Below are 25,848 nucleotides of genomic sequence, written 5' to 3'. Positions count from 1 at the left end.
AGGAGATAAAAAGCACTGGTGTTTACACTGATCTTTGCTTCTCTTTCTCTCTCCCTCTGTCTGTCTCACTCTATCTCTGTATATCTCTTTTGTGGCGCTGGTAATTAGATTGTAGCCCTGATCAGGCCTGGTAAGGATGAGACGTGCTGCGAGTTGCGCTAGGCACGCTCGACTCTTGATGTTTCGGCGAGGGATCTCTACAGCTTTGGGGGTTCACACGAAACCAAATCATAGCGTTAACTGCATCTTAGCCACCCGTTCACCTCTTGCCACTCTCTGGGGAGGAAATTTGTGTGGAGTTGATAATCACAAATGGCTGGATTTTTTTGTCATTTATTTGCGGGGAGAAAAAAGGACATGCGAAGGGAAGAGCGAGCATGAGTATGATGTATAATCCAGGAGACGAGTCATATTTCACTGTGACATTTTCAGCAAGCAGTCCTCCCTTTGAGTGCAGAGCCCCTGTTGGGCTGAGAGCTGCTGTGGCTTTCTCTGTTAATGCCATTATTAGAGACTTTTTTCTTTCTCCAGCTTGTAAATTTCTGCTGCATTATCATAAAGTGTAGTGATTACTCAGTGTATAAAGACAATAATGATGTGAGCAGGCAGCCTGGAGAACAAGAGCTCGGCGTGCTGAGAAGAGAGGCTTATGCAAACCTGACGCTGCAGCGCCCCCATCTGACCAGTACAGGAAGTAGCGTGCGTGTGTGAGAGCGCATGAGTGGGTGGGTGGTGAGAAAGAGAGCAAGAAAGAGAACAAACAAAAGAAAGGAACGTAGAATGAATGAGAGCTCCAGTGTTGAGACTGGAGAATGTGTCTTGGCATTTGACTCTGAATGTTGTTTTAAATCTCAGAAGGATGCACAGTTAGCTGCTGCCACTCCACAAAGACCTCCCAAAGTTACCGCACCATATGGTCCATATTTCTCTGAATCCGGGCGGCCGGATTTCGGCCTTGATGGATATTCATCTGAGCAGTGGGATGAGTGAAGGTTCTTGCTTTCTCCTCGTGGCTCAGTGGCATAACTGCATCTGAAGATACTTTAATTTAGACTCTAGACTGCATGTTTTCTCTCTGTCAGCCATTCTTCTGTTTAGACTGATAATGGGTTAGAGTCTCAAAGGCAACCTGAGCAACCAACAGTTGTAGCTTTATGCATTTATATAAATATTTGTAATGTATTTTTATATTATATTTCTATTTTAAGTATTTATATATACGTATATATATATATATGTGTGTGTGTGTGTGTGTGTGTACTATACATCCTGATAAAGTTCCCTTGGCCTTTGGAATTAAAATAGCCCCACATCATCACATAGCCTTCACCATACCTAGAGATTGGCATGGAGTACTTTCCATAAGATCATCTCTCAATGCAAATCAAACCAGCTATTAGGCTAACTGAAATAAAACCATGCCAATCTCTATGTATGGTGAAGGCTATGTGATGATGTGGGGCTATTTTAATTCCAAAGGCCAAGGGAACTTTATCAGGATGCATAGTATCCTGGATCCATGAAGTAACTGGCCTTTAAAAATAAAAATCTGCCTGCCTCTATAGGAATTTAACATAGGGGTGCCCAGACTTATGCACCCTGTATTTTAAGGAAGAACATTTATTTATTTACGATACATTATTCATTCACAAAGAAAATTGGTGTCCTTAAAGGTTGGATTTTTCCAAAAAATTTTAATTAAGGCATTGTTCAATTTCCAAAAGATGATTTTTTATTTCTTTTATTAGTCAACTTTAGCATGGGTGTCTAAACTTATGCATAGCACTGTATGTGTGTGTGTGTGTGTGTGTGTGTGTGTGTGTGTATATACATACACACATATATACACATATATATGTATATGTATGTATATGTATATATATGTGTATATATATGTGTATATATGTGTATAAAGTGGTGTGAAAAAGTGTTGGCCCCCTTCATGATTTTTTATTTTTTTGCATGTTTGTCACACTTTAATGTTTCAGATCATCAAACTAATTTAAATATTAATAAAAGACAACACAAATAAACACAACATGCAGTTTTTAAATGAAGTTTTTTATTATGAAGGGAAAACAAAATCCAAACCCACGTGGCCCTGTGTGAAAAAGTGCTTGCCCCTAAACCTAATAACTGGTTGGGCCACCCTTAGCAGCAACAACTGCAATCAAGCGTTTGCGATAACTTGCAATGAGTCTGTTACAGCGCTGTGGAGGAATTTTGGCCCATTCATCTTGGCATAATTGTTGTAATTCAGCCACATTGGAGGGTTTTCGAGCATGAACCGCCTTTTTAAGGTCATGCCACAGCATCTCAATAGGATTCAGGTCAGGACTTTGACTAGGCCACTCCAAAGTCTTCATGTAGTTTTTCTTCAGCCATTCAGAGGTGGATTTGCTGGTGTGTTTTGGATCATTGTCCTGCTGCAGAACCCAAGTTCGCTTCAGCTTGAGGTCACGAACAGATGGCCGGACATTGTCCTTCACGATTTTTTGGTAGACAGCTGAATTCATGGTTCCATTTATCACAGCAAGTGTTCCAGGTCCTGAAGCAGCAAAACAGTCCCAGACCATCACACTACCACCACCATATTTTACTGTTGGTATGATGTTCTTTTTCTGAAATGCTGTGTTACTTTACGCCAGATGTAATGGGACACACACCTTCCAAAAAAAAATCAGGAAGGGGGCCAACACTTTTTCACACCACTGTATATATGTGTGTGTGTGTGTGTGTTAGTGCTGTCAAATGATTAATCGTGATTAATAGCATCCGAAATAAGTTTTTTTGTTTACATAATATGTGTTATATTTATTATGTTTATATAAATACACACACATGCATGTATATATTTAAGGAAAATATTTTGTTTATATATTAAATCTATATATAATATAATATAAATTAAATTAATATAAATATTTACATGTAAATATTTTCAAAATATGTACTGTATTTATACATAATAACATAGTACACACATATATTATGTAAACAAAAACGTATTTTGGATGCGATTAATCACGATTAATCATTTGACAGCACTAACACACACACACACATATATACAGTGGTGTGAAAAAGTGTTGGCCCCCTTCCTGATTTTTTTTTGGAAGGTGTGTGTCCCATTACATCTGGCGTTAAAGTAACACAGCATTTCAGAAAAAGAACATCATACCAACAGTAAAATATGGTGGTGGTAGTGTGATGGTCTGGGGCTGTTTTGCTGCTTCAGGACCTAGAAGACTTGCTGTGATAAATGGAACCATGAATTCAGCTGTCTACCAAAAAATCGTTAAGGACAATGTCCGGCCATCTGTTCGTGACCTCAAGCTGAAGCGAACTTGGGTTCTGCAGCAGGACAATGATCCAAAACACACCAGCAAATCCACCTCTGAATGGCTGAAGAAAAACTACATCATGATTAATCATTTGACAGCACTAATATATACATACACCCCATTGTGCATGTGTGAACATGATCATTTTCATACTACTTAACAATCCCAAATAGCATTTAGAGATTTAAACCACGCTTAAAAATGTATGAATGTCATTGCATTGAGAACATTTTAAATAAAATCAGTTGGAAAGAAAAAAGTTTCTTTTAAATGATATAACATTCAAAACATAGACTAAATGTGTTCATAATGTATTCTGTTTGTCTAAAGTTATCAAAGTGTGATGAACTACACCTGTGGTTGTTCTACTAGGTCATCTGTGTGAACTTTATGCTTAACTGGCTTCATACTTGTACTACAAATCTCTGCAGTGCCCGTTGGTTCAGAAGAATCTTAATAGTTTAGTTTTTAATATCTATTGCATTGTTTGTTTGCAGGTGGCACTTGCGTTGATATTTTATTAAATGCAATAACATTCAGACATTTTTAACTGTCTAAATACCTTTTAGAGCCACTGAATTATCCTTCATTATAGACGAACAGATCAGAGCACACAAGTTGCCATTTATGTGATGGATAGTGATGCATATCTTATAAAAGCAACTAAAAACAAAGTGCTTTGTGAAAGGAGAAGCTCTTAACTGCCTGTGCGTGCTCAAAGCTCCCAGACTGAATGAATTCAAAGGGTGACCCCTTGGCTTGTGATTATGTTTGTGTAAAATCTTAAGGATGCCGATCAAAGCAAGGCTCTTGTCCGCCTGCCCTTTTTTCCAAGATAACAGCTGGCATTCAAACAGAGTTTTCCTTTTAACTTTTTTTTTTTTTTCTGCCGGGATTCCCATTATGAGGCAGGCCTCCTTTCTCATCTCGAGGATGGCTCATTGAATAAAGAGAAAGAGAGGAGTGGATGGGAGGGAAGGAAGTGGAGGGAGGGCTCTGATTAATCATCTTCCAGGGTGGGGGTGTTTGATCAGCGGACTTGGCCCGGGAGGGGTTGGATGGTTAGGAGAGAGGGGGTATCTCTGATGTTGACAGCAGGCGACTTTTGCGCACGGCATGTGATTTACGTGCCTGGCCGCTGGGCCGGAGGGGGGGTGCTCTGTGTCCGGTGGGGCATAGCCGGCCCCTGCCTGTGGGTGGTGGTGTTAATAATGTGGCAACTGGGAAGATTAATTGTAGACAAGCAGCAGGATTGCGAACGGCTTTGTGGCCGGGACAGGGCTGTTTGGTGGGGAAGGCCTCTGATCTGTCAGGTCCAGAGGAAATTAGTCAGGGCGGACTGAAGCTGACACTAAAAATGCTGCTTTAGGATATTAAAGCCAAATGGCCAGAGGATATTGAAATGGTAACAAGGAAACTGCTGACGTACTCGGAAAGCCTGATGCAGCTGCACCCCACTGGATTTGTGTAATTAGGACGATAATTAGTCATATGATAACGACAGGGGGGAGAAGTAATACGTTTTAAAAGAAAACATTTTCTCCATTTTCTGTTGCTTACTATAAACAGCTTGCAAATAGTTAACCTTTGGAAGAGTGTTTTGGAATGTTTTATTATACATTAGTGTCTATCATAAATATTGCTGTATTTATAGTTTTTAAAATTCAGTCAACTTTATTTATTTTTTTTCTTAATATAAAACACTTAATATTAATCCTTTTATTTAAAAAAAAAAATTCAAATAAATTGCACTCTTTGAACTTTCATGAATTCTGAGAAAAGAACCACTTTCCATGAAAATATGAAGCATCACAGCTGTTAAAAATTGGTAACAAAAAGAAATGTTTCTTGAGCAGCAAATCAGCATATTAGAATGATTTCATGTGACACTGAAAACTGAAGTAATGATACTGAAAATTCAGTTTTGCCATCACAGAAATAAATTACATTTGAAAACATATTCAAATAGAAAACAGTTATTTTAAATTGTAAGTGTAAATGCAGCCTTGGTGAGAGTACTGACTCCAAACCTTTGAACGGTATATGAATAATGCATTCTCAACACTAAGCTGAGTGTTTTCAATGAATTAAATAAAAATAGGCCACCTCTACTCTGTTTATTTGTCATTTTAGCCATCACAATGATTAAATGCTCTGAGAATTCCTGCCTGCAGAAGAGCAGAATATTTTCACAAAGGCATCAGATATCAACACATCATGATATACTGTGTTTTTGGTCCTTGAAAGAAGACAAAGGAGGTAGAAAACAACACTTGTGACCTACCAGAAGCACACAGGCCATCTGTATTCTCTCCAGCTCTTCCCCTGTTCTGTCTGTCTATGCGGTGGCCTTTATGTGAATATATTTGTATTTTTAAGGTCGGCCAGTGAGAGATGAGTTTACTTAAACTCAGGTCTGGCCTTTGGAGAGCAGTAATTTCATGCCACCTGTTAGATTGTCAACACACAACAGCGTGTGTTAGTGAGTGGGAGGCTGACCCGGGACTGACCCGCGGGGCTCTTCATGGCTGAATGGTGACTGAGGCCCTTCCCCTGGTGGCCCCCTCTCTTAAACAGGCAGGGGACAGGTAATCAAAGCCAGGGCCCGTCCTCACCTTTCACTCCTCTCCCTGCAAAATAATGAAAGTTGCCCTCGTCCTGCACCCCTGATAAAATAAGAGCGCCGCTCCTAACATTTCCTCTCCTCGGTGCTGATAAAATTTATGGCATTTAGACAATCAGTCATGGCAGTGAAATCTCACACGCATTCTTCGGTTGTCTCTTACCCCACCGTGCCTTTCCATTCTCTCTCCATTTTGTGTCATCAATCTGGGAAAATATTCTAGATTGCTCGTGACAAAGTAGTTCTTTTAACTCAATTAAGATAATTGCATGCAGAAATCAATAACCAACATTTCTCCTGTCTGTGCTGGATAATGAATCGTTGGAGACGTTATAAATGTTCGCAGGTGTATAAACTGAGCATGCTGAATTTATGTTTGTCCAAACTCTTGTTCTTTCAGGAAACCGCCAGTGTTGTGAGATCCGAATCCACCACTACGCCATACACCCCGCTGCCACAAGGATCCAAAGGAGCCCGGAACCACAAAGGTAGTGTTATTTAGACAAAAAAAAAAAAAAAGACAATTGAATTACGGGTATCTAAACAAACGCACACTCCATTGCTAGAAGCTGTGCAGAAGAGATGATTCTGATGTGCTGGACTCTTTCATGCAGGCCACATTTATCATGCTCTTTTGTCTGTGCAATGCAAAGCGCTGTTTTTATGTCACGGCCACGGCGGTGGTACTTTCATGCGAGGTCAGCTGTGTGCCTCTCAGCCCCCCACCAAGGACAGATCTATTTCACAAAGGCTGACCTGCACCTCTCAAGTGATGTAGAGGAAAGCCCAGTGCTTTGTCAAAATCATGCTGCTTGAGAATAGTCCATTAAAAGGTGAACGGAGCTGACATATGAAATATTTTTTCTCCCTCTTAGATTTGGGCGAGCTGACACTCTCCATTTGTTATTTTTACGATACTGTACTGCAGCGTTAGATAACACAAGCCCTCATCTTTGTCCTTCGCCTCGTTTTATTCCTCTGCCTTTATCGTGCCATTTTTATTTATCTTGACTTATTGCCTATTCTATTTGCTTAATGCATCGGCTCTGACACTGTAACTCTTTACTAAAACTCACCTTTGGCTGTGCCATGAAAATTGTTTAATAGAATAGCCATGACACTAAAAGATGCAGTTCACCTCCAAGACACTGTCAGGGGAAGTCGAGCATTGTGTTTGGATTGCTGATAATTCATGGGACGTCTGTGTAATCGCAATGCAGTGCAATTATTGCCTGCTTATATATTGTAGTATTTTGCTTGTAAAAGGAAAGCTTACCCACAAATTACAGTTCTGTCATCATTTACTCACCCTCATGAATGAAAGTTAGTGGGGTCCAAAACAACACTGACTTGACATTCATTGTGCAAAAATAAAAATAAAAACATCTACTGGTTTACAATGATATGAGAATGAGTAAATGATGAATTTTCAATTTTGGGTGAACTATCACTTTATGAAAAACACCAAAACATGATGCATCCAAAACATGAATTGAGAGTGTCAAAATGATGTGCATGTAAAAATGTATGCATTAACATATATAATCAATATTAACCAAGCGCAGTTTGGATAATGGCATCTTAGCTGCTATAAAAACCAATGCATCAATCAGAGATTTAGGAAAGTGTATATTCTGTAGACACAGTATAGGCAGATGTCTGGGAGATCTGAAATAACTCTTCTGTCACCATTGGTGTATAGAGATATTTTACAATATATGCAATATATATACCATATTATAGTTTTATGCAGTAGAATGGCTGAAATTAGGGCATGCTTCCATAGGTAAAAGCCTAGTCCCGTCATGTTTGTTATGTTACTTGCTGCCTTGCAGTGGCCGGCAGGATTAGCTGCGTCTATGACAGCAGGCTGTCTCAAACAGGGACCCACTCTACCTTTTCTCAATATTTTTACAATTGATGTCACCTGCGCCAGGCCCCCAGAGCCAAGGTGCCATGGGTAATTACAGCAGACAGAAGGTCTGAGGAGGGAAGAGGGAGGACCAGCTATATGCATTGCATGGGAGGTCTTGGCTTTGGGTTATAAGACCCTTGTCTGCTGTTTTGGGGGAAAATTGGGAAGTGGACAAACAGCGAGCAGACAGGAGAGGCTCAGAGGAGAGAAATGGAAGAGAGAATAGCAGAAGCTAAGAAAGGAGGCTATGTGGCAGGCCTGGCGTGACACGGAGAACCATGAGTCTGGAGACAGGGGGGGGGTGGAGAGCGTGGCCGCAGGAAGTAGCGCTACTGTCAGCTCCCACCAGCTTTAAACCGGCCTGTCGCCTGAACCTAGCCTAAAGTTTCTTTCAAGACGACAAACGTCGTCTTAAAGGAACAGTTCATCCAAAAATGATATACTCATCCTCTTGCCTTCTAAACCTCTATACTATTTGTTTTTCCTGAGAACAAATCTTCACGCAACAATTGTATTTTCAGATGATGTTTGTCAAATTCCAAAAGTGTCAAATTTGGAAGATAAAAGATTTGTCAGTGAATATAAACATAAGATTAAATATGTGCATTTAAGGGCTTCATTAAGAATGCCATGAATGCTAGGATTGCAATTATTTTTAATTTATGATTTGTTTTTGTTTTTCAGAAAAAACAAAAATCACTTTTTTAACCCTAATTGTGAAACCCTAATATATGCTACTTTTTGTTTTTATTTTTAATTTATTTTTTTTTTTTGGGTGAACTGTTGCTTTAAATATAAAGCTCCACCTCAAACCAAACTACATGAGACAATGTTTGTCTTTCCACAGGCGCAAATACATACAAAAATAAAGTGGAGCCACCGCACTCACCGCTGTCATATTCTAGATAGTCATATTAATAACAATCGTCACACAACTGCCCTGGAACTTCATACATAATTGAAATGGAAAATATACAAATCCTCATATACGTCTCTGGACATTTTAAAGCAGAAACCACCACTTTTGAATTCCCATCATTCATCTTCACCGTGGCGAGCGAAGCAGAGGCCGTCGAGGGCGAAATCGTACTCCTCCATCAGCCGTGTGCCTTGAAACGCTCCTATTCTGGGCCCTGCTCCAGCTGAGTTGACTATTTTAAATGGCACACAACTAAACCCTTGAGGCAGGCAGCCTTCAAAGAGAAAATCTTAACTGAAGACCCCCCAGGGATCATGCACTTTTTTTTTTTTTCCACAGTTTGCCGTCATTACGTCGCCGCTGATTTGTAGCCTCGAAACGGGACTGCATATGAAGAATAAACGACTTTACAGTCGTGGCACAACAAATAAACAAACATCTGGAACCGTTCAGAGGGCGCCATTAAAACAGTACATTTCTTGCCCAAAATGTGAAAATGATGACAAATGTGCTGTCACAGAGGCTGGGAGAGGCCAGATGATGGAGCAGTGGGTGCTAAGCACTGACTTTTAGAGCTCAGCAGGACCGAGAGAGAATTACACCTGCTGTTTGTCTGCCTACCCTCCATTAACTTACATCTGGATAGCGTGCATCACTCAATTACCAAAGTCTGGATCCGCACCCGCATTGTTTAGCTAAAATGCCATGTTTAACATACAGCCCTAGACAGAGATATTTATGCCAGCAATCCTGTGTAATTGAGATAAATTTGATTGGTGTTGGTGATGTGCTTGTCTCGTTTTACAGCCCAATGGATATGCAATAGCCCCAAGCTTTGCCTTTGGCAGAGTTGCCTCTTAATTATGGCTTGTCGAGCAGTTGTTCCTCTGCTGTTTTCTGAGCATGAGTTTGCATGTGTGCAAACTGCATATAACTGAATCCTGCAGGCCAAGCTTCCTGGTAAGCTTGTTGAGCTGCCATTCTCTCTCCCAGGCAGTGTGTCGATCCTTGAATGCAACGTTAGCATTTGATATTGTAAAAGCGATTGTACGTGCTCAATGAGATTCTAAAGGATCTCTCATGATGGTTGTAACTGTAATGTTTTTCCCTTGACGTGTGTTATACTCAAACCAGCTCCAAACTTTGGCCCTGTCAGGCATTATGCTAACATTGTGATGGGGATTTTGGAATCTTGATTTATTGACTGTCTTATTGGTATTTTTAGGAGACTGATTATGACAGATTGTTTTTTTGTTGTTGTTTTTGTGGTCTTTTAGTAAGCACTGTGAATGTATGCACAGAAAGGGTCTACTGTATATCCTAAAAAATGCATGAATATAGTTGCGCTGTCGCACTTTCACTATTGAAATAATTATTAGGGATGCATGATATATCAATACTATATTGGTTATTGGCTGGCTGATATTGGATGTTTCCCATATTAGATTACCTTTGCCGTTATCTAACATATGCTTTAAGTTAATTTGTAAGATCGCTGTGAATTTGTACAATAACATGAAAATAATTAATTCAACAGTTTCAGACAGAATTTTAATGTTTGCACATCCCTATTAATTATACAGTGTAACTGATCTTTTAGGCAGCATAAATATGAATTCTACCTTTTGAAACAGGTTTCACATTAGGTGGACACCTATGATGCTGAAATGTGTTGCCTATGTACTGTAGAAAGCTCAATAAATTTTGGAACAGAGCCAATAGTAGATCTGAGGGTAGATTTTATTTTCTACAAATCATAAATTTGTTGACCACAGAGTTATGTTCATGCCTTAATAAGAAAGAATGGAATATGAAATCCATTGCTTCATTCCTGAAGAGAATGCCGTGCGTTTATTCCCTTGCGTAGTTCTTGGCCAAATGGCTGACATGTGTTTTCAATTGATCTGGATGAGGCAGAACTGTCTTATGGACATTTTTGCTGCGTGACAGTGTTATGATCCAAAGGCTTTTCCAGCACTGATGAGGTGTTTAGGATCTCTGTATAATGGGTTTGGGGTGTTTTGCGGCCATTTAAAGCCCCTTTATAAAACACACCTATAATTCCAGCTACAGCTGAGTAATGAGCTCCTATAAAACATGAATGGCCATCACGCAAGTTTATATTGACTTTCAGATTTACACCTCGACTCTCCTCAGATCAGGTGCCAAAACATAATGGATGGAAAAAGAGGTCAGTACGATATTGATTCGTATTAGTCATTTGATGTAACTCCCATACATCTGCTTTGGATATCCTTGGTCTTCTACAGCCCTGATTAATTGCTTGTAATGGCTTTCAATCCATCTGCGGGAGACCGCTGCCTTAAGTTGACTCCTACAGGCCTGTAGGTTTGTAAAGGAGTTTTTGGGCCTCTCTTTGTGAGGATTGCTTTTGTTTCCTTTGTTGGAGAGAGATGATATGATATGATTTCTCTCAAGAGGTTGCAGTGGGCCTCCCAGGACTGCTTTGGCACAGGAGCATGAATATCCATTAGTCTGGAGATGGAGATTAATGGTGGAAGACAGAGGAAGAGTCAGGCCGTTCCAGCCATTCTTCACCATCTATCAGAGCAAGAGAGAAAAGAACACAGAGATGGGATCGGATTCTTCCATGAGGCAGTCAGAGTCCTGTTTATCACCGAGCCTGGAACGCACCCCCCCCCCCCCCCCCCCCCCCCCCCCAACCCCTTTCCCTTTTTCTTTCTTCGGAGCAGGGTAGATTAAAACACCAGGACAGACTTAACTTCCCTGACAGTTTCAACTGCTGAACTCGGGCTTGGCATCCCGAAATGTTCTGAGATGGCTTCTCTGACTTCAGTGTCATTATCTCCATATGAGATGGCACTGCATTTGTTGAATAATTCTGTTTGTGTTGGATTTGAGGATGTGTCATCAACACCATTGTTTTTTTCTTTGTCTTTCTTTCTTTTTTCCTCTTATACTTTGCTGTTTGATGTAGTGGAATGAGTCTCTGAAGGCACAGCTGAAATGTGGAGAAGGGTTTCAACATGACGCTGTCGAGATGGCGTTGTTTATTTTAATATCATTTAACATATTTGTTTGTACTTTGGTACTGGATATGAAAGCGAGAGATCATTTCTTTTTAATGATTCAAGTTAATAAGGCATGTTAATATCTAATGGTAGCTGTGCTCCTTGGGATGCTCAAAGAAAAATGCTCTCAAGAGCCTGCTGTAGTGTTTATGAATTAAAATGGCCTTTTAAGAAGTCCCTCCAAACATGGTCACATCTCTAATCTGACTGGCTGGTTTTGCACAACTTTTGTGAGTGAAGGCACTCTGATTCTTTTATCAGTCCGTCTGGAAACAAGATTGATGTTGCTAAAGCTAGGAAGAGCTAGTCACCAGATTGTGTGTGTGTGTGTGTGTGTATAAGGCACTTAACTATATATTCATGAGTGGAACTGTTAATTAAATATGTTCTTAAATCTGGTTGGCTGCTTTATACTTTACATGCCAGTCAGATGGTCTGTCTTGTATATGTGTGAGGTTCTTGCTATAAGTGGACTTTTATTTATTTGTTTATTTATTTATTTAGCATGTCTGATAAAGCAGCGTTTGTGAGCAGAGCTCTGCTTTGTGTACAGCGTTAGGGAAGTTGTGGCCTAATGGTTAGAGAGTCGGACTCGTAATCCAAAGGTTACGGGTTCGAGTCTTTGGCAGGCGGGTATTGTAGGTGGGGGGAGTGAATGTCCAGTGCTCTCTCCACCCTCAATACCACGACTGAGGTGCCCTTGAGCAAGGCACCGAACCCCCAACTGCTCCCCGGGCGCCGCAGCATTGGCTGCCCACTGCTCCGGGTGTGTGTTCACGGTGTGTGTGTGTGTGGATTTGTTCACTACTCACTGCTGTGTGTGTGCACTTGGATGGGTTAAACGCAGAGCACCAATTTCGAGTATGGGTCACCATACTTGACAATACGTCACAACTTTACTTTCTGCCACACTTTTTCCTTCCCACAGACTTCCCACTGAGGTGCCTTGATACAGCACTCTGGGAACAGCCTATTCGTTCAGAAATTTCTTTTTGTGTCTTACCCTCTTGCTTGAGGGTGTCAATGATGGCCTTCTGGACAGCAGTCAGGTCGGCAGTCTTACCCATGATTGCGGTTTTGAGTAATGAACCAGGCTGGGAGTTTTTAAAAGCCTCAGGAATCTTTTGCAGGTGTTTAGAGTTAATTATTTGATTCAGATGATTAGGTTAATAGCTCGTTTAGAGAACCTTTTCATGATATGCTAATTTTTTGAGATAGGAATTTTGGGTTTTCATGAGCTGTATGCCAAAATCATCAATATTAAAACAATAAAATGCTTGAACTACTTCAGTTGTGTTGTAATGAATCTAAAATATATGAAAGTCTAATGTTTATCAGTACATTACAGAAAATAATGAACTTTATCACAATATGCTAATTTTTTGAGAAGGACCTGTATATCCAAGTACCATATGTAACCATAGAATCACATTAGGGTACTATAGTATCAGTATTATAGTATAGTAGAAGTACTATAGTATAGTAGCAGTATTTTTTTTCCCTTCAAGAATACAATGCAGTAATTGCACTGCATTCGTTATCCATTACATTAACCATAACATTATGTAAATGTGCAATACAGCACACTCTCTGAAACTTTGATTTCTGTCTACCAGTGGTCTTTGCAAATCCTTTAGCTTTAGCCCACCAGCAGCAGTTAATTCACAGCTAAAGCCGCTATGTCATCGCTTTAGAGTCTTTAATCAGTACGGCTTTGCTTCATAAAGTTTCAGCACCTGTGATGAAGCAGTCCCTCCTGGATGATCTATTAATACACGCACAAAAGAAACACCGGCGAGCGTTAAGCGATACCTCAGGACGGAGAATGTGTTAGCGTGATGGACAAGGACGCGAATTCAAGCCAGCCTGCCCAGCCCATTCGCAATAACATACTTGCGGTACTTGGGGCTTTGGTCTGCTTCCCAGTCGTGCTGGACCATCTCAGGAGACTGACAGCAAATATATCATACAAATGGATACCCCATGCCTGCGTTCTAATCAGCTTTAAAAGTGATTGTTAATGCAGCCTAAGCATTATTCATATTTGTGCGTGATTTGTGACTTGAGTTTGGGACATTTGAGATGCAGGATAGTATTTCCTGTGTGCTTTTAGTCCTGCCAAGAGTTTAGAGCAGGTTAGTGTGGCTTTCACAGTCTCGAACCCCAGGACTTTATCATTGTAATTTATGAGGGAAGAGGCAAGCCATATGGTTTGGATATTTTTACGGTGGGATCGATGCGGGGTCCTCGAATTTCCCTTCTCTTGCTTAGGTTGATATGGATGGCTGTGTTCATGTCAGGGGGTTCCTCAACCCTCTCAGATGCTGAGACACCGAGTCCTGGCAGATGTTGAGCAACTTGTCTTTTTGATGGCGAAACTGATCTGTGCACAATGAGCCCTGATTGCATTATAATGATCATGTGACGGGCCAATGGAAAACTTTATGAAGACAAATGCTGCTTGCAGGAAGAGAAAAACACACCGAAGAGTTATAATTCAGAACCGTGGAAGATGCATGCTGGAACTATTTATTATCCATTATTATTCATAGCGAGGCCTTTTTTGGCAGCATTTGCGTTTGTTAGTGTGATTCAATATACAATCAATTTACAAATGATAGCAATTAATTCGGTGACAGCTTCCATTTATTCTATTTATGTATCGTGTTTTTCAGGCTTATTAATCATCGGTGATGGATGAAAACATTTTATGAAAGATGTCTGTTCAGTCCTCTTCACAAATGGCAAAAATGCACTTTCAAAAATGCAATTCATCTATGCAACATTTTGGGTATACTTCTATGACGAGCAATACATTTTTTTTGTCAATTTGCTATTTTTGGGGTGACAAAGTCAAACATGTCAGGGTGATGCAACTGTTCTGATGTCATAAAGAAAGTGAAATGACTATTTTGAAAAGCAAACTTTAACTAATCTATTATTTCTAGTAATAGTAGTGGTGGTAATAATCATAACTAAAAGCAAATTACAATATGCAGGGACTCTTGCATTTTCTTTTGACTGTGTTGAGATCAAAAAAGTTTCTTAAATCAGATAATTTGATTTTTAAATGACAAGGTAAGGCTAATTCAGGTTGTAAAATGTCACATTTGTGCAGCTCCCCAAAAACGAGAGATACATTTACAAAAGCTTTCCATTTAAAATATTTGCAAACCTATTAAGCAGCACAATTGTTTCCAACATTAATAATAAGAAATGTTTCTTGAGCAGCAAATCAGCATATTAGAATGATTTCTGAAGGATCACTTGATACTTGAGACTGAAGTAATGAAGCTGAAAATTCGGCTTTAAAATCACAGGAATAAATTACATTTTAAAATATATTCAAATAGAAAACAGCTTTTTAAATTTATAATAATATTTCACAAAATGTGTGTTTTTTCTGTATTTTTGATCAAATAAACAATGCTTGGTAAACATAAGAAACTTTTTCACAGTTGTGGGTTTGTTGTCATTAAACTTTTCTTAAAAATGACACGTTATTTTATTGTCATTGACCCATTAGCATTAAGAACAAAGCATGATTTAATAAGCAATTTGAGACAATGACTGACACACAGTAACCTGTGACCTCCATTCCCCCATTCAATCCACAGCTTTTCTTGGGATGAAATCATTGTGGTGGAAGGGCCTGAACTCATCTGTCAGTTACAGCAAGCTCCATTGGGCTGTTGTCAAAACTGTGTTCTTGCTCCCTGGTGAATTTACTGATTTGTTGTCAACTGTACCTCAGCACAGCATCACGAGACACCCCCGCTCACTCTGATGTCTGAACACGGCCTATTACGAGAGGATCAGCGTAGCTCAAGTTAATGACCTAGCACATCGTTTATTTCACGTGAATGCTGGTAAATGGACAGTTAGCATTCACTGCCACGCAGCAGCCTGAGAGAGGGCGGATCATCTCTGTCAGAGACTCCGTGTGCAAACTGATGAGAATTTGACATTTAATGCGGTTGATGGCCCTCTCCAAAGTGGAGCAGGACTTTTGGCCAAATTTGAGCAGGCACTTGAACTTAATGTCATAATTGATCAAAGACAGCTGAGGTACTTTGAGCCGTTCCTGTGCCGTTCACTCCTTAAGCATATTTAACATTTCAGCTCGAATAATTGAAGGGTCGGTCGAAATGGTTCTGAAAATAAACCGATAACTAGGTCAAACAAGGCTTTGCATCTCAGGCAACTTTTTAATCTGTCAAAATGATTTTCCCATGAAGTCGACCGAAAGAGAGCAGGTTTCCCCATCATATTAATGTAAGCGGACACATTGTTTTACTGTCATAATTTGATTGGGTGATCATTTCTGACATGTTGTGTCGCTGTAAGACTGTTGAGTTGACTGAGTCATAGAGGTCAGACACTGAAATGAATTCCAGATGGCTGTCATTTGAATGAGTACTTCCCTCATTTCCCTAGGAAATCATTCCTCTTTAATCTCGCTGCTGGTTTAACCACTCAACTTCAGGTCACCTAGCCAATGTAAGATGTCAGGATCAAGTTCTGCTGCTGTCGTGCTCGGTTTGATGGATTCTCTGATCTCCAGAAGTCATTTATTAGACTGTTATTTAGTGAACAAAATGGATTTGGTAGCTTCATGTTCTGTTGTAAACCACACTGTAGCTTCTGCTAATGAGCTGTATTGGATAATATCTGCTTCAAATACAGTTATTTTGTTCCTAACCAGCACACATTTGTGAATTTAGAGAATAACTGCAGAGAGATGGGTTTAATTTAGAGTTTGGCCTCGACGTGGGCCACTGAAACTATTTGTAGTGCAAAATGTATTTATGAAGTTGTGCTATACCCTTCTTTTCTCATAAGTTTGCATAATCCTTGCAAAATCTATACTGTAAAAGGCATATTAATATATTGAAATATTTGATATGCTTTATGGTAAATATGCTAAATAATTAATATATTCTGCAAGGAGTATGACAAAACCAAGGCTGAAATTATTTGATCAGTAACAAAACAGTAATATTATGAGATATTCAAATACATATTCCAATTAAAAAATTACAGTTTTGCAACTAATTATATATTAACGTAATAATGTAAAGTAATTTTACATTAAATACAGCTTTCCTGTAGCTCAAATAGTAGAGCATGGCGCTAGCAACGCCAAGATCATGGGTTCGATTCCCAGGGAAAGCAAGAGCTAATAAAAATGTAAAAACTGTAACTTGAATGCAATGTAAGTCGCTTTGGATAAAAGCGTCTGCTAAATGCATAAATGTAAATGTAAATTAATATATTTAAATTTATTCCTGTGATTACTCCAGTCTTCAGTGTCACATGATCCTCCAGAAATCATTCTAATATGCGGATTTGTTGCTCAAGTCACTTTTTTTTAATGATTATCAGTGGTGAAAACAGATTCATTTATTTGAAATGAGAATCTTTTGTAAGAATGTAAAAGTCTTTACTGTCACAGTTCAATTTGTTCTTACTAAATGGTGCTACTACTACTACAATAATAATAATCATTTGTGTGCTGTATATGTATTTGTTTCATTTTATTTTTAGAACTGCCCTGAAGAAGCTGCACAATATTTACACAGTATTCCACAGCAAATAATAACTTAATTTGCACAAGTGAGCAGTTCACATGCTGTCGGTTCCTTATATTGTGCGTTTCCTCCACGGGCATCTCCACTGACTGCTTGCAGCCATGCGATAGTTGTGTGTGTGATAAACGTCTTGTAGACTGTGCAAAGGCTGTGTAAAGCTCTGAACAGAAGTGTATATGTGTGTCTCCGAGAACTCAGATCTTCTCAAATACTCTTAAAATACGCTTCTGCACTTGACACCATTAAGCCTCTGTTAACCAGCCTCCCCTGAGAGCAGCTTGAAATTGTACCACCTCCAGCAAACTATTTTACCATTCAGCATCGCCTGAGATACAAGCGTAACACGGTTTGTTCTCAGGAAGCAAGAAGCAAATAAAAGACAAAAATGGCATGAAATAAAACACATTGGAATGAACACACATGTCCTGAAGTGCAATTCCTCCCTCAGCAAGGAAGCGAGCAAAGGCGTGTTCATATCCAGTGACCCGGCTGCCCCGTTCATGTTGTGACTCTGGGCGATACTTTGTGTTTATGCCTTAGAGTAGCCATAGCTTTTCCCCTAGAAAACTGGGGAGCGCTACTCTCAGGATATTAAATCTAGTCCTGTAAAAAGTAGCAATCTGAGGAACGCTTTCGGCTGGAGGACAATCACAAATATCACCTCGGTTTTCATATATAGGCCTGTTTATCCGAATACGGCGTAATATATGGTGATGATGACCAGCGCCGAGGCTCGGCTGATATAAAGATAACCTTGCGGATGAGAAAGGAGGGGTGGAGAGCCACAAGCTCGGCTTCCATAATCACTAACTAACAGTGACATTTGGGCAGTGCAACTGTTCAAGTCACTGCGCAAATCACAACTGATATTTGCTGAACTTTAAGCTCCATTCAAGGTAGAGTTTTTTTTTTTTTTTTTTTTTTTTTTTTTTTTTAAGTCCAACATGTGCACGGCACAGCTAGTATTATCCTGCAATATCCCATGCAATGGGCAATCCCTTCTTCATCCAGCAGATTTTTCTTCCTTTACGGTATAGATAAATGAATGAATGAGAGGGATTAGCGCGCTGGACATATATTGGATGATATTTGACTTCATTAGTTGTGATGCCCTTAAAAGGACATCCTGGCTTTCTTATATTTGGACAGCCGCCCCCTGTCCTTCCCTTGCTCTGCCCAGACTCACTCGTGCAGCCAAGCACATAATGCGCTTGGAGCCCGGTAACATGTACGATTATAATTAGCTTTGTCAGGTCCTCGCCCCTACAACCCCCATGCAGATAATATGATAATACGTCTTCATAACCGACTGACCTTACATGCTCAATATTTCTCCCCTTATGAAGATTACATGTCAATAAAGTAATTGAGTCTCGGGCTCTGTGGCAAGTGAAGATTTAGGTTATTGGACTTTTCGGGAGCAGTGATGTATGACCATTATTATTCCACCTGTCAGGGGATGTGCAGGCCGCTGACGACGGTCCGAGGATGTCAGGAGAGGGAGAATGGAAACGGGGGGAGACGTCCTCTTCAGCTTGAGTGTTATGTCGTTAATCACCCCTCATCTTCTCCGTTCCGTTCCTCCTGCATCTGCAAACTGTATGTGTCTTATTAATTAGGGAGAGGAGACTTACAGTAAAGCCATCCATTAAGAGGGGGCCGAGAGGACTTCGACAATAGCGTCTCATCATCACCGGCCTGCCTTCATATATCCAAACCTCATGAGATCATCCATTATAATTCCCCAGGATATTATTTTCTCTTTCTTCTCAAGTGTAAGGTCTCTGTCTGTAGGCCCCTGTCAGGCGCGAGCGCTTTTGTAATTGCGACTCAAAGCCTTGCCTTGGATTTAGCCTCTGCTGTCAGTTTAATACTATTAGAGTCATCGCAATCCCTATCATTACATTCATGGGCTTCATTACTCATTTTTCAATTTTGGTTTCAAAGCAGACTTTAGCTGTTGTGCAGTACTGTGAGGTCATTGAAATCTGCATGAAATTCATCAGAGCACTGCAAGAGTTTAATGATATTCATCCTCCTCTAAAAATAAATAAATAAATCACCATGATAACCAATGTCTGAATTTATTTATTTATTGCATCTACCTGTACAGGCATATGATTGTATTACTTTATTGTATCTAATTATATAAAATGGCAACAGCAGCAAAAAAAAAAAAAAAGTCCACACCAAATACTGTTTTTAAACTTTGTAAACAAACATTATTTTCTTTGGTGCGTAAATATTTTGGTGCGTAAACTAAGCATTGTACATTAAATGCACACAATTTGTCAATAGTTAAGTGATGCATGAAACACCTTCCACACAGAAGGCACTTTCAAACCAAGCAGCTTTCTGTTAGTCAGTGCAGCACCAACTTGGCCAACTTGAACCTGATAGAAATTGTACATGGGGAAATATTTTCACCCTAACTGAAAACTTCTGATGACATGGTTTACTATTGATCCACTGGATTTCAAAAGCAGAATTTTGCCAATGTAAATTGAACTGCACCCTTAAATCTGGATTATCCTTCACTTGTAGCATTTTAATGAATGAATGAATTTGTCTGTTTGTATTTACTTAAACTAGTATACATAGAATATTAATATTTGTTGGTTATCTGCCTTGGTTATCTCTATTGGCATGCATTTTAATATTGGTGCATCCACAGTCTGAAAACGTTATTGTACTATGGTTTCAATTTTGTTTCAAGGAGCTTTATTCTTAATGCCTTTACTGTAATAAGTGTAGAAACGGTATTTCAGCAGAAACTGTGGTTATCGTAGTCATTTTTTGAAAATGGGGCAATTTCCTTAATGCAGGGGCGTAGGCATTATCATTTTAGAAATGAAGGGAACAAATGTAAAAAATAAAAAATCCTGACTTTTGTCTAATTGACACAATTGGCTAAAAATTCAAATACACTGCTGGATAATAACCAATATTTTTTTCCTATATTTTCCTAATGACAATTTTGTGATTGGTTTTATATACTACAAGTACATAAGGCAGAATAGTTTCTATTCTTTAATAAATGTTATGTCAGTTAGTTCCTCATTACGCATATACTTTTATTTATTACCTGAAAATTATTTATTTATTAAGCTGCAGCGATAGCGGGATGCCTTTGTCCATATTAGCCATTTCCTGGTATTACTTCTATGAGTCTGTTTTGGATTTCTGCATGAGACCGCTCTCCGGCTTCCAGTATGAATGAAACATACACTGCATGAGTGTTTAGCGGCCTTTAATGTTCACATAGCTTAGTTTTGGAAATAAATATATCATTGGGTTATACATAATTACTTAAATCTAGATTTATTCACACTGGCCCTTGCTACATCTACATGAACACACTCGAAAAGTGCGGAGGAAAAATTTAAGTTTTATTAAAAGTGCACCCATGCCTTAACGTTACACTAGCATAGCATTTCATACAAAAGTGTACTTCTCAATAAATGTAGGAAGCAATTTGGCATGTGAGCTGCCACTGTGAAGATCATCAGGCAGTTGGATACTCAGAAAGGGGCGGGAGGGCGGCACACAGTGTTAAAGGATATTTTACCGTGTCCGCTCGCATTAAGGCGGGAGATTGATCCTCTCCAGGCAGATGAAGCTCTGGTCTGACTGATGCCTCTCACCGTCATAGTGACACCAGGCTCCGGGACGCAAGCTTTGGGGCGAGAGGGGCACCCAGCAGCACCCTGAACCTGGGCCAGCAGCGGCTTGACTCGGCCCTTGTTCTTTTCCTTTCATGCCCCCTCTCCCTGCTCTCTGTCAGGATGTCATGACAAATCACTGTACAGCAGCGGGCTCCGCAGCCTCAGGTACCAGACCAACAGGCCTCAGACGCCATGCTGAAATGAATATAATAATGGGCTTCAGAAAATAGCACAAGGCACTCAAACACAGGAAGAGAAGTGAGGTTGTGTGTGTGTGTTCTCTGCAGGGGGAAGTGGCGAGCAGACCCATGTCCCACGGTGAGGCAGGTGCAGCTTGTCTCTTCTGTGGCTGAGGTGGCAACAGGGGCTGTCAGATTGGTATTGATGTGTGTCACTCCAGGGAGTGTCAGGCGCTTTATTTAAGACAGCAAGAAGGCCATGTGTCTGTGTGGTAATTGACGGTTGGCTTCGGGAAAGATCAGGCTGTTTGTTGACCTAGCAGAGCAGCTGATGGGAGAGTTAGCGTGTATTGCTTTCATCCACAATGGCTGTTTTTTTCCCCTGTTGCTGTAGGTTTTAAAAAGCAGGTTAGTTTGAGAGGTTCAGCCAGTGTGTAAATCCACACTTGACACATCACACAAATATGTAAGATTGTGACTATAACCAAAGCTCAGTATATGCCAGCTTTTAAATTATTTAGGAAAAAAACAAACACTTTTGATTTACATTCAATCATTTAGCGGATGCTTTTATCCAAAGCAAAGTATTTATTTCAAAGCAATATGATTTTAGTATCATAGAGATAATATTATTTTAACTGTAATATATATATATATATATATATATATATATATATACTTTTTTTATTTATAAAAATTTGTCACTTTTGTTGCATAATTTTCTTTATTTTTCAGTATTCATTTCTTATACATTGAGTTAAAGCTGAAATAAAATGTGTATATATTTAACTATAATAACCCTTTTTCAAAATTCAAATTCATTTAAATTTATTTTTAAATCAGTTTTTGACATAAGAAATAAAATACATTTATGATGTACTGATGTAAGTTGATGTAAAAGTAAATTAATTTATACAGATGAAATGCACTCAGAAATGTTTATTAGTGTTGTTGCGGCTATAAGCTTTGTTTGTTGTCTCTCTCTGAGTGAAATGAGCACTGTGATATGTTGACATGTCCATTCATTTCCATGGTTTGGTGGCTGTATGCTGTTTGACAGTAATTCCAAATGACATTCAGCAAGGAGCCGCACTGCTTACTGATGCATGAGGTCTATCACATCCGTCATCATTATATTTAGCATCAACACACAGCCACGTGAGCATCGGTCCAACTGCCCACTAAACTTATTCATGTACTAAACCTACATCCTCAAGTCAAAGATTTCCATTATCTTGCTTGTAGTTGTGATTCTTGAGACATGAAAAAGTGTAACGGTGGAGAATTGTTTTTTAAGGTTTATGTACAGAGGATGTATAATTGATTGTTTTAATCTGTTAAACAGTCTGAGATATTTAGTTTGAATTAAATCTCCTGACCTTTCCATTTTCACAAGATGTTTTGCTTTACCTCATTGTTGCTGACACATTGAGATAAGGCAAAAAACATTCTGCCAGCCTCAGATACAAAATGTGTCGTGTCAGATATGTAATAAAAACTTGTAAGTATAATACATATGAATAAATCTAGAGTTCAACTGCAATTCAAATAAATGGAAGAATACTGGAAGATGACTTGATAAAGATTTTCAAGGCTTGTTTGTTTGTTTTGTATGTGAGATTTGACACTTTTGTGAAACAAAGTAATTTATTTATTTATTTTTTTTAAGTTTAAATTGCTAAGACATTTATGAAATGTTTCTTTGAACACTTTTTGCGTTTTCCAGGATGATGGAAGCAAGAAAACAAATAGATGGAATACAAAAAGAATAGAGAAGCTATTTTTTTTTTTTTTTTAAGAAAAGCAGTTAGTAAATGAATAGAGTGCAAGTCTAAAAGGGGCAAGGTTTTTTTTTTTTTTTTTATTAATTTAGAAAACAGAATTAGAATAGACAGTGCTAGAGTTAGAGGGTCAAATAAAAATGGAAGTAATTCTTAAAAAAAACACGTAAAATAGTTAGTAACATTCTAGTGATTAATTTCAGAGTTTTTTTTTTTTTTTTTTATTAACTAATGGCATGTGTGGGGCATGTTCTGTCTCAAGAACAATGTTATAAATATTACCAGTCATTGCACACATCTGTTTAGTTCTGTTTTGGTTTTCAGCCACAGCCATTTGAAATATTATGAGTTTTGTAATGATCCACACTCAGTCATCAGTCACTCATGTGGTTTGTTTTGATAATGACTTTTCCCACAGTCTTTTTCTGCTTTTGGTGTTTTGGGTGGAAAATTAATATTTACTGCTCACTGATTTAGACCCTCGTTAACTCGGACTGACCTCCAATGTCAAAGCGATTAAAAAGTGCTGCGATCTTTCCTGCAGTGATTAATTTAACACCACATTGTTATTGAATCATGTCACCCGGACTCGATTTGAAATGAGCAAGTTTCCCATCAGCCTTATTAATGGGACCATTACTGAAATCGGCAAACTTTTCACATTTTACTGAGGTCTGAATGACTTATCAGCTTTTCTTTTTAATTAGAAAGCACTTGCTAATAACGCCGACAGTCAGTCAGCCTCAGAAAATGTTCGTTCTGTAATACTTTATTCTTATCAAATCACGCTTAACATCCTTGACACAAATGGTTATTAAATCATAATGACTAATCAGGTCATTTGAAGATGCTGCAGTGGTTAATTAGTGCGTGGCATCTTTGTGTTGTGACCCCACACCCAGCTCAATGCGATCAGCAGCTCCACGCTGACACGTACTTGTACGAATCCGTCTTTTACAGTGCAAGCGCCAGAGCCATTCCTCGTGCTGACACAAACAGCAGGGGAAATTCAGTTGGCGAATGGCTGTTAGCCGGCGTGTAAGTCTTATGATAGACCATGAGTTGTTCCAAGGAGATTAAGGCTTTGTAAACTGCTGGAGCACCCAACCTCAAATGACTTCCTCTTATCTCCAGAGCCCAGAGCCACTGTGTGCCTCGCGCACACTTGCTCTATGTAGAATAAATGTCATTGAAATTAATTTCACCAGGCTTGAATTAGGCTGCTGCTATAATCTCTTTCTTCAGTCAAAATTTATGTCCTCCAGAATTCAATTTCCTCTTCAACTTCATAAGTTGGAGTACAAAGAATGATAGGCCCTTATCAGGTGAGCCGTTTGAGGACTTTATTAATGAATACTGCTGCTTTCAATTCATAATATTTGATTATAGTAATCTCATGAGGGCCTTGTTCTTTTGCGGTGCTGTGTCCTCTTAAAAGTGAAACTGTGGAGGTTAATGACATTGAACGGACGGCCATTAAAACGGCATAATGGCTAATGGTTATTTTGCAGGGTGAAATAGAGTACAATCAACAGATGTGGTTGTATGAAAGACCTCTAGCGCAGAATACTACAGGCGATTCAACAAAATATCAAGATTATGTTTTGCTTGGTTGGAAAAAAAATCATGTGGCAAATCAAGCCGGTATTGATCAGAGCTTTTGAGGCATGAACTAGCTGCTTTTTCCTGACAGGCCCTCTAGCTAGAGCAAATCTCTCAACCTTTTCTCATTGCCAGACCTCATCCATGCCTGACTATCATATTTACCGTTGTTGCTTTAGGTTGGACTGACTTAAAGAGCTGTATTTCAGAGAATTCACAAAAGTCTGAATCTGGTTTTGAAGGAAAACGCACAAGTGAAACTGTCAAGAAAATACCCTGGTCATATTTCATTGCAAAAGCAAAGCAATAAGTAAATGCTATTTTGCACATAGAAAGTGATGGCTCTTTAAGGAGCATTAAAGGGACAGTTCAATGAAAAATAAAAAATGATTATCTTGTTCTCTTGTTGTTAAAAAATAAATAAATAAATAAAATATTATTTGTTCGCCGTTCTTTTTCTTTTCATTTTTATAGTAAGATGAAATATGACCAGGGCATTTTATGTCAAGCTTTATGAGATTTTCCTAAACAGCCAGTGAACTTCTGAAAAATGAGTAAATGTTCTTTTATACAGCTGCTAGGCTTATTGCAAAATGGAAAACCTCACATTTTTCTACATATAAGTTCATATGCTGCTGAAATTTCACTTCACTTCCTCATTAGAACAAGACCCTCTGATCGATTGTTGGATGTCACTGACTTGCTGAAGACAGCAGGGACAAAGAAACTCTGCAAACCCACCTCAGATGTATCAGCCTCAACTTCAGTCACAAAACTCAGACAAATGATACAGTGGAAGCTCAGACAGGAAGACCATCCTTATGCTTTGGCCCATTATATACTGTATGCAAGAATCCAGCCTTCTGAAGATGTTTACAGAGGAGTCTGTCTTTGTATCGTAGCTTCTTAAAACACAACTGATATTGTCAGAGCAGAGCAAGTTATGCATGTATACAACGTTTTATGGTTTTACAACAGATGTTCTCGTCACTGAGTGGAAATGAACATGAAATATACTACTTATAGTACTACTTCGTTAGTTTCTCCTCAACACTAGTTATTATGGTCATCACTGCACATAATGCTGTGAATAGGTCATATACACAAATTAAACCACGTTTGCTCACCATTTCATGAGGAGATGCAAAAAATGCCAAAAAAAGCATTCTTATCAGA

At 39.0% G+C, this 25,848-nt stretch overlaps 1 protein-coding gene across 1 annotated transcript in view; it reads left to right on the top strand.

Annotated features, from left to right (window-relative positions):
* LOC306884046 (leucine-rich melanocyte differentiation-associated protein-like) overlaps nucleotides 1-25,848 on the top strand; it is a 284,486-nt gene that overhangs the window by 247,956 nt on the left and 10,682 nt on the right. Inside the window, exon 6 of the mRNA XM_079439684.1 lies at nucleotides 6,368-6,455. Within this exon, the coding sequence (XP_079295810.1) occupies nucleotides 6,368-6,455 (88 nt within the window). The remainder of the gene's footprint in view (nucleotides 1-6,367; nucleotides 6,456-25,848) is intronic.

This window comes from Barbus barbus (assembly GCF_936440315.1).
Source record: "Barbus barbus genome assembly, chromosome: 18".
NCBI classification, from domain to species: Eukaryota; Metazoa; Chordata; class Actinopteri; order Cypriniformes; family Cyprinidae; genus Barbus; species Barbus barbus.
The sequence above is the reverse complement of the archived record's forward strand: the minus strand, read 5'-3'. Positions and strand labels throughout refer to the sequence as shown.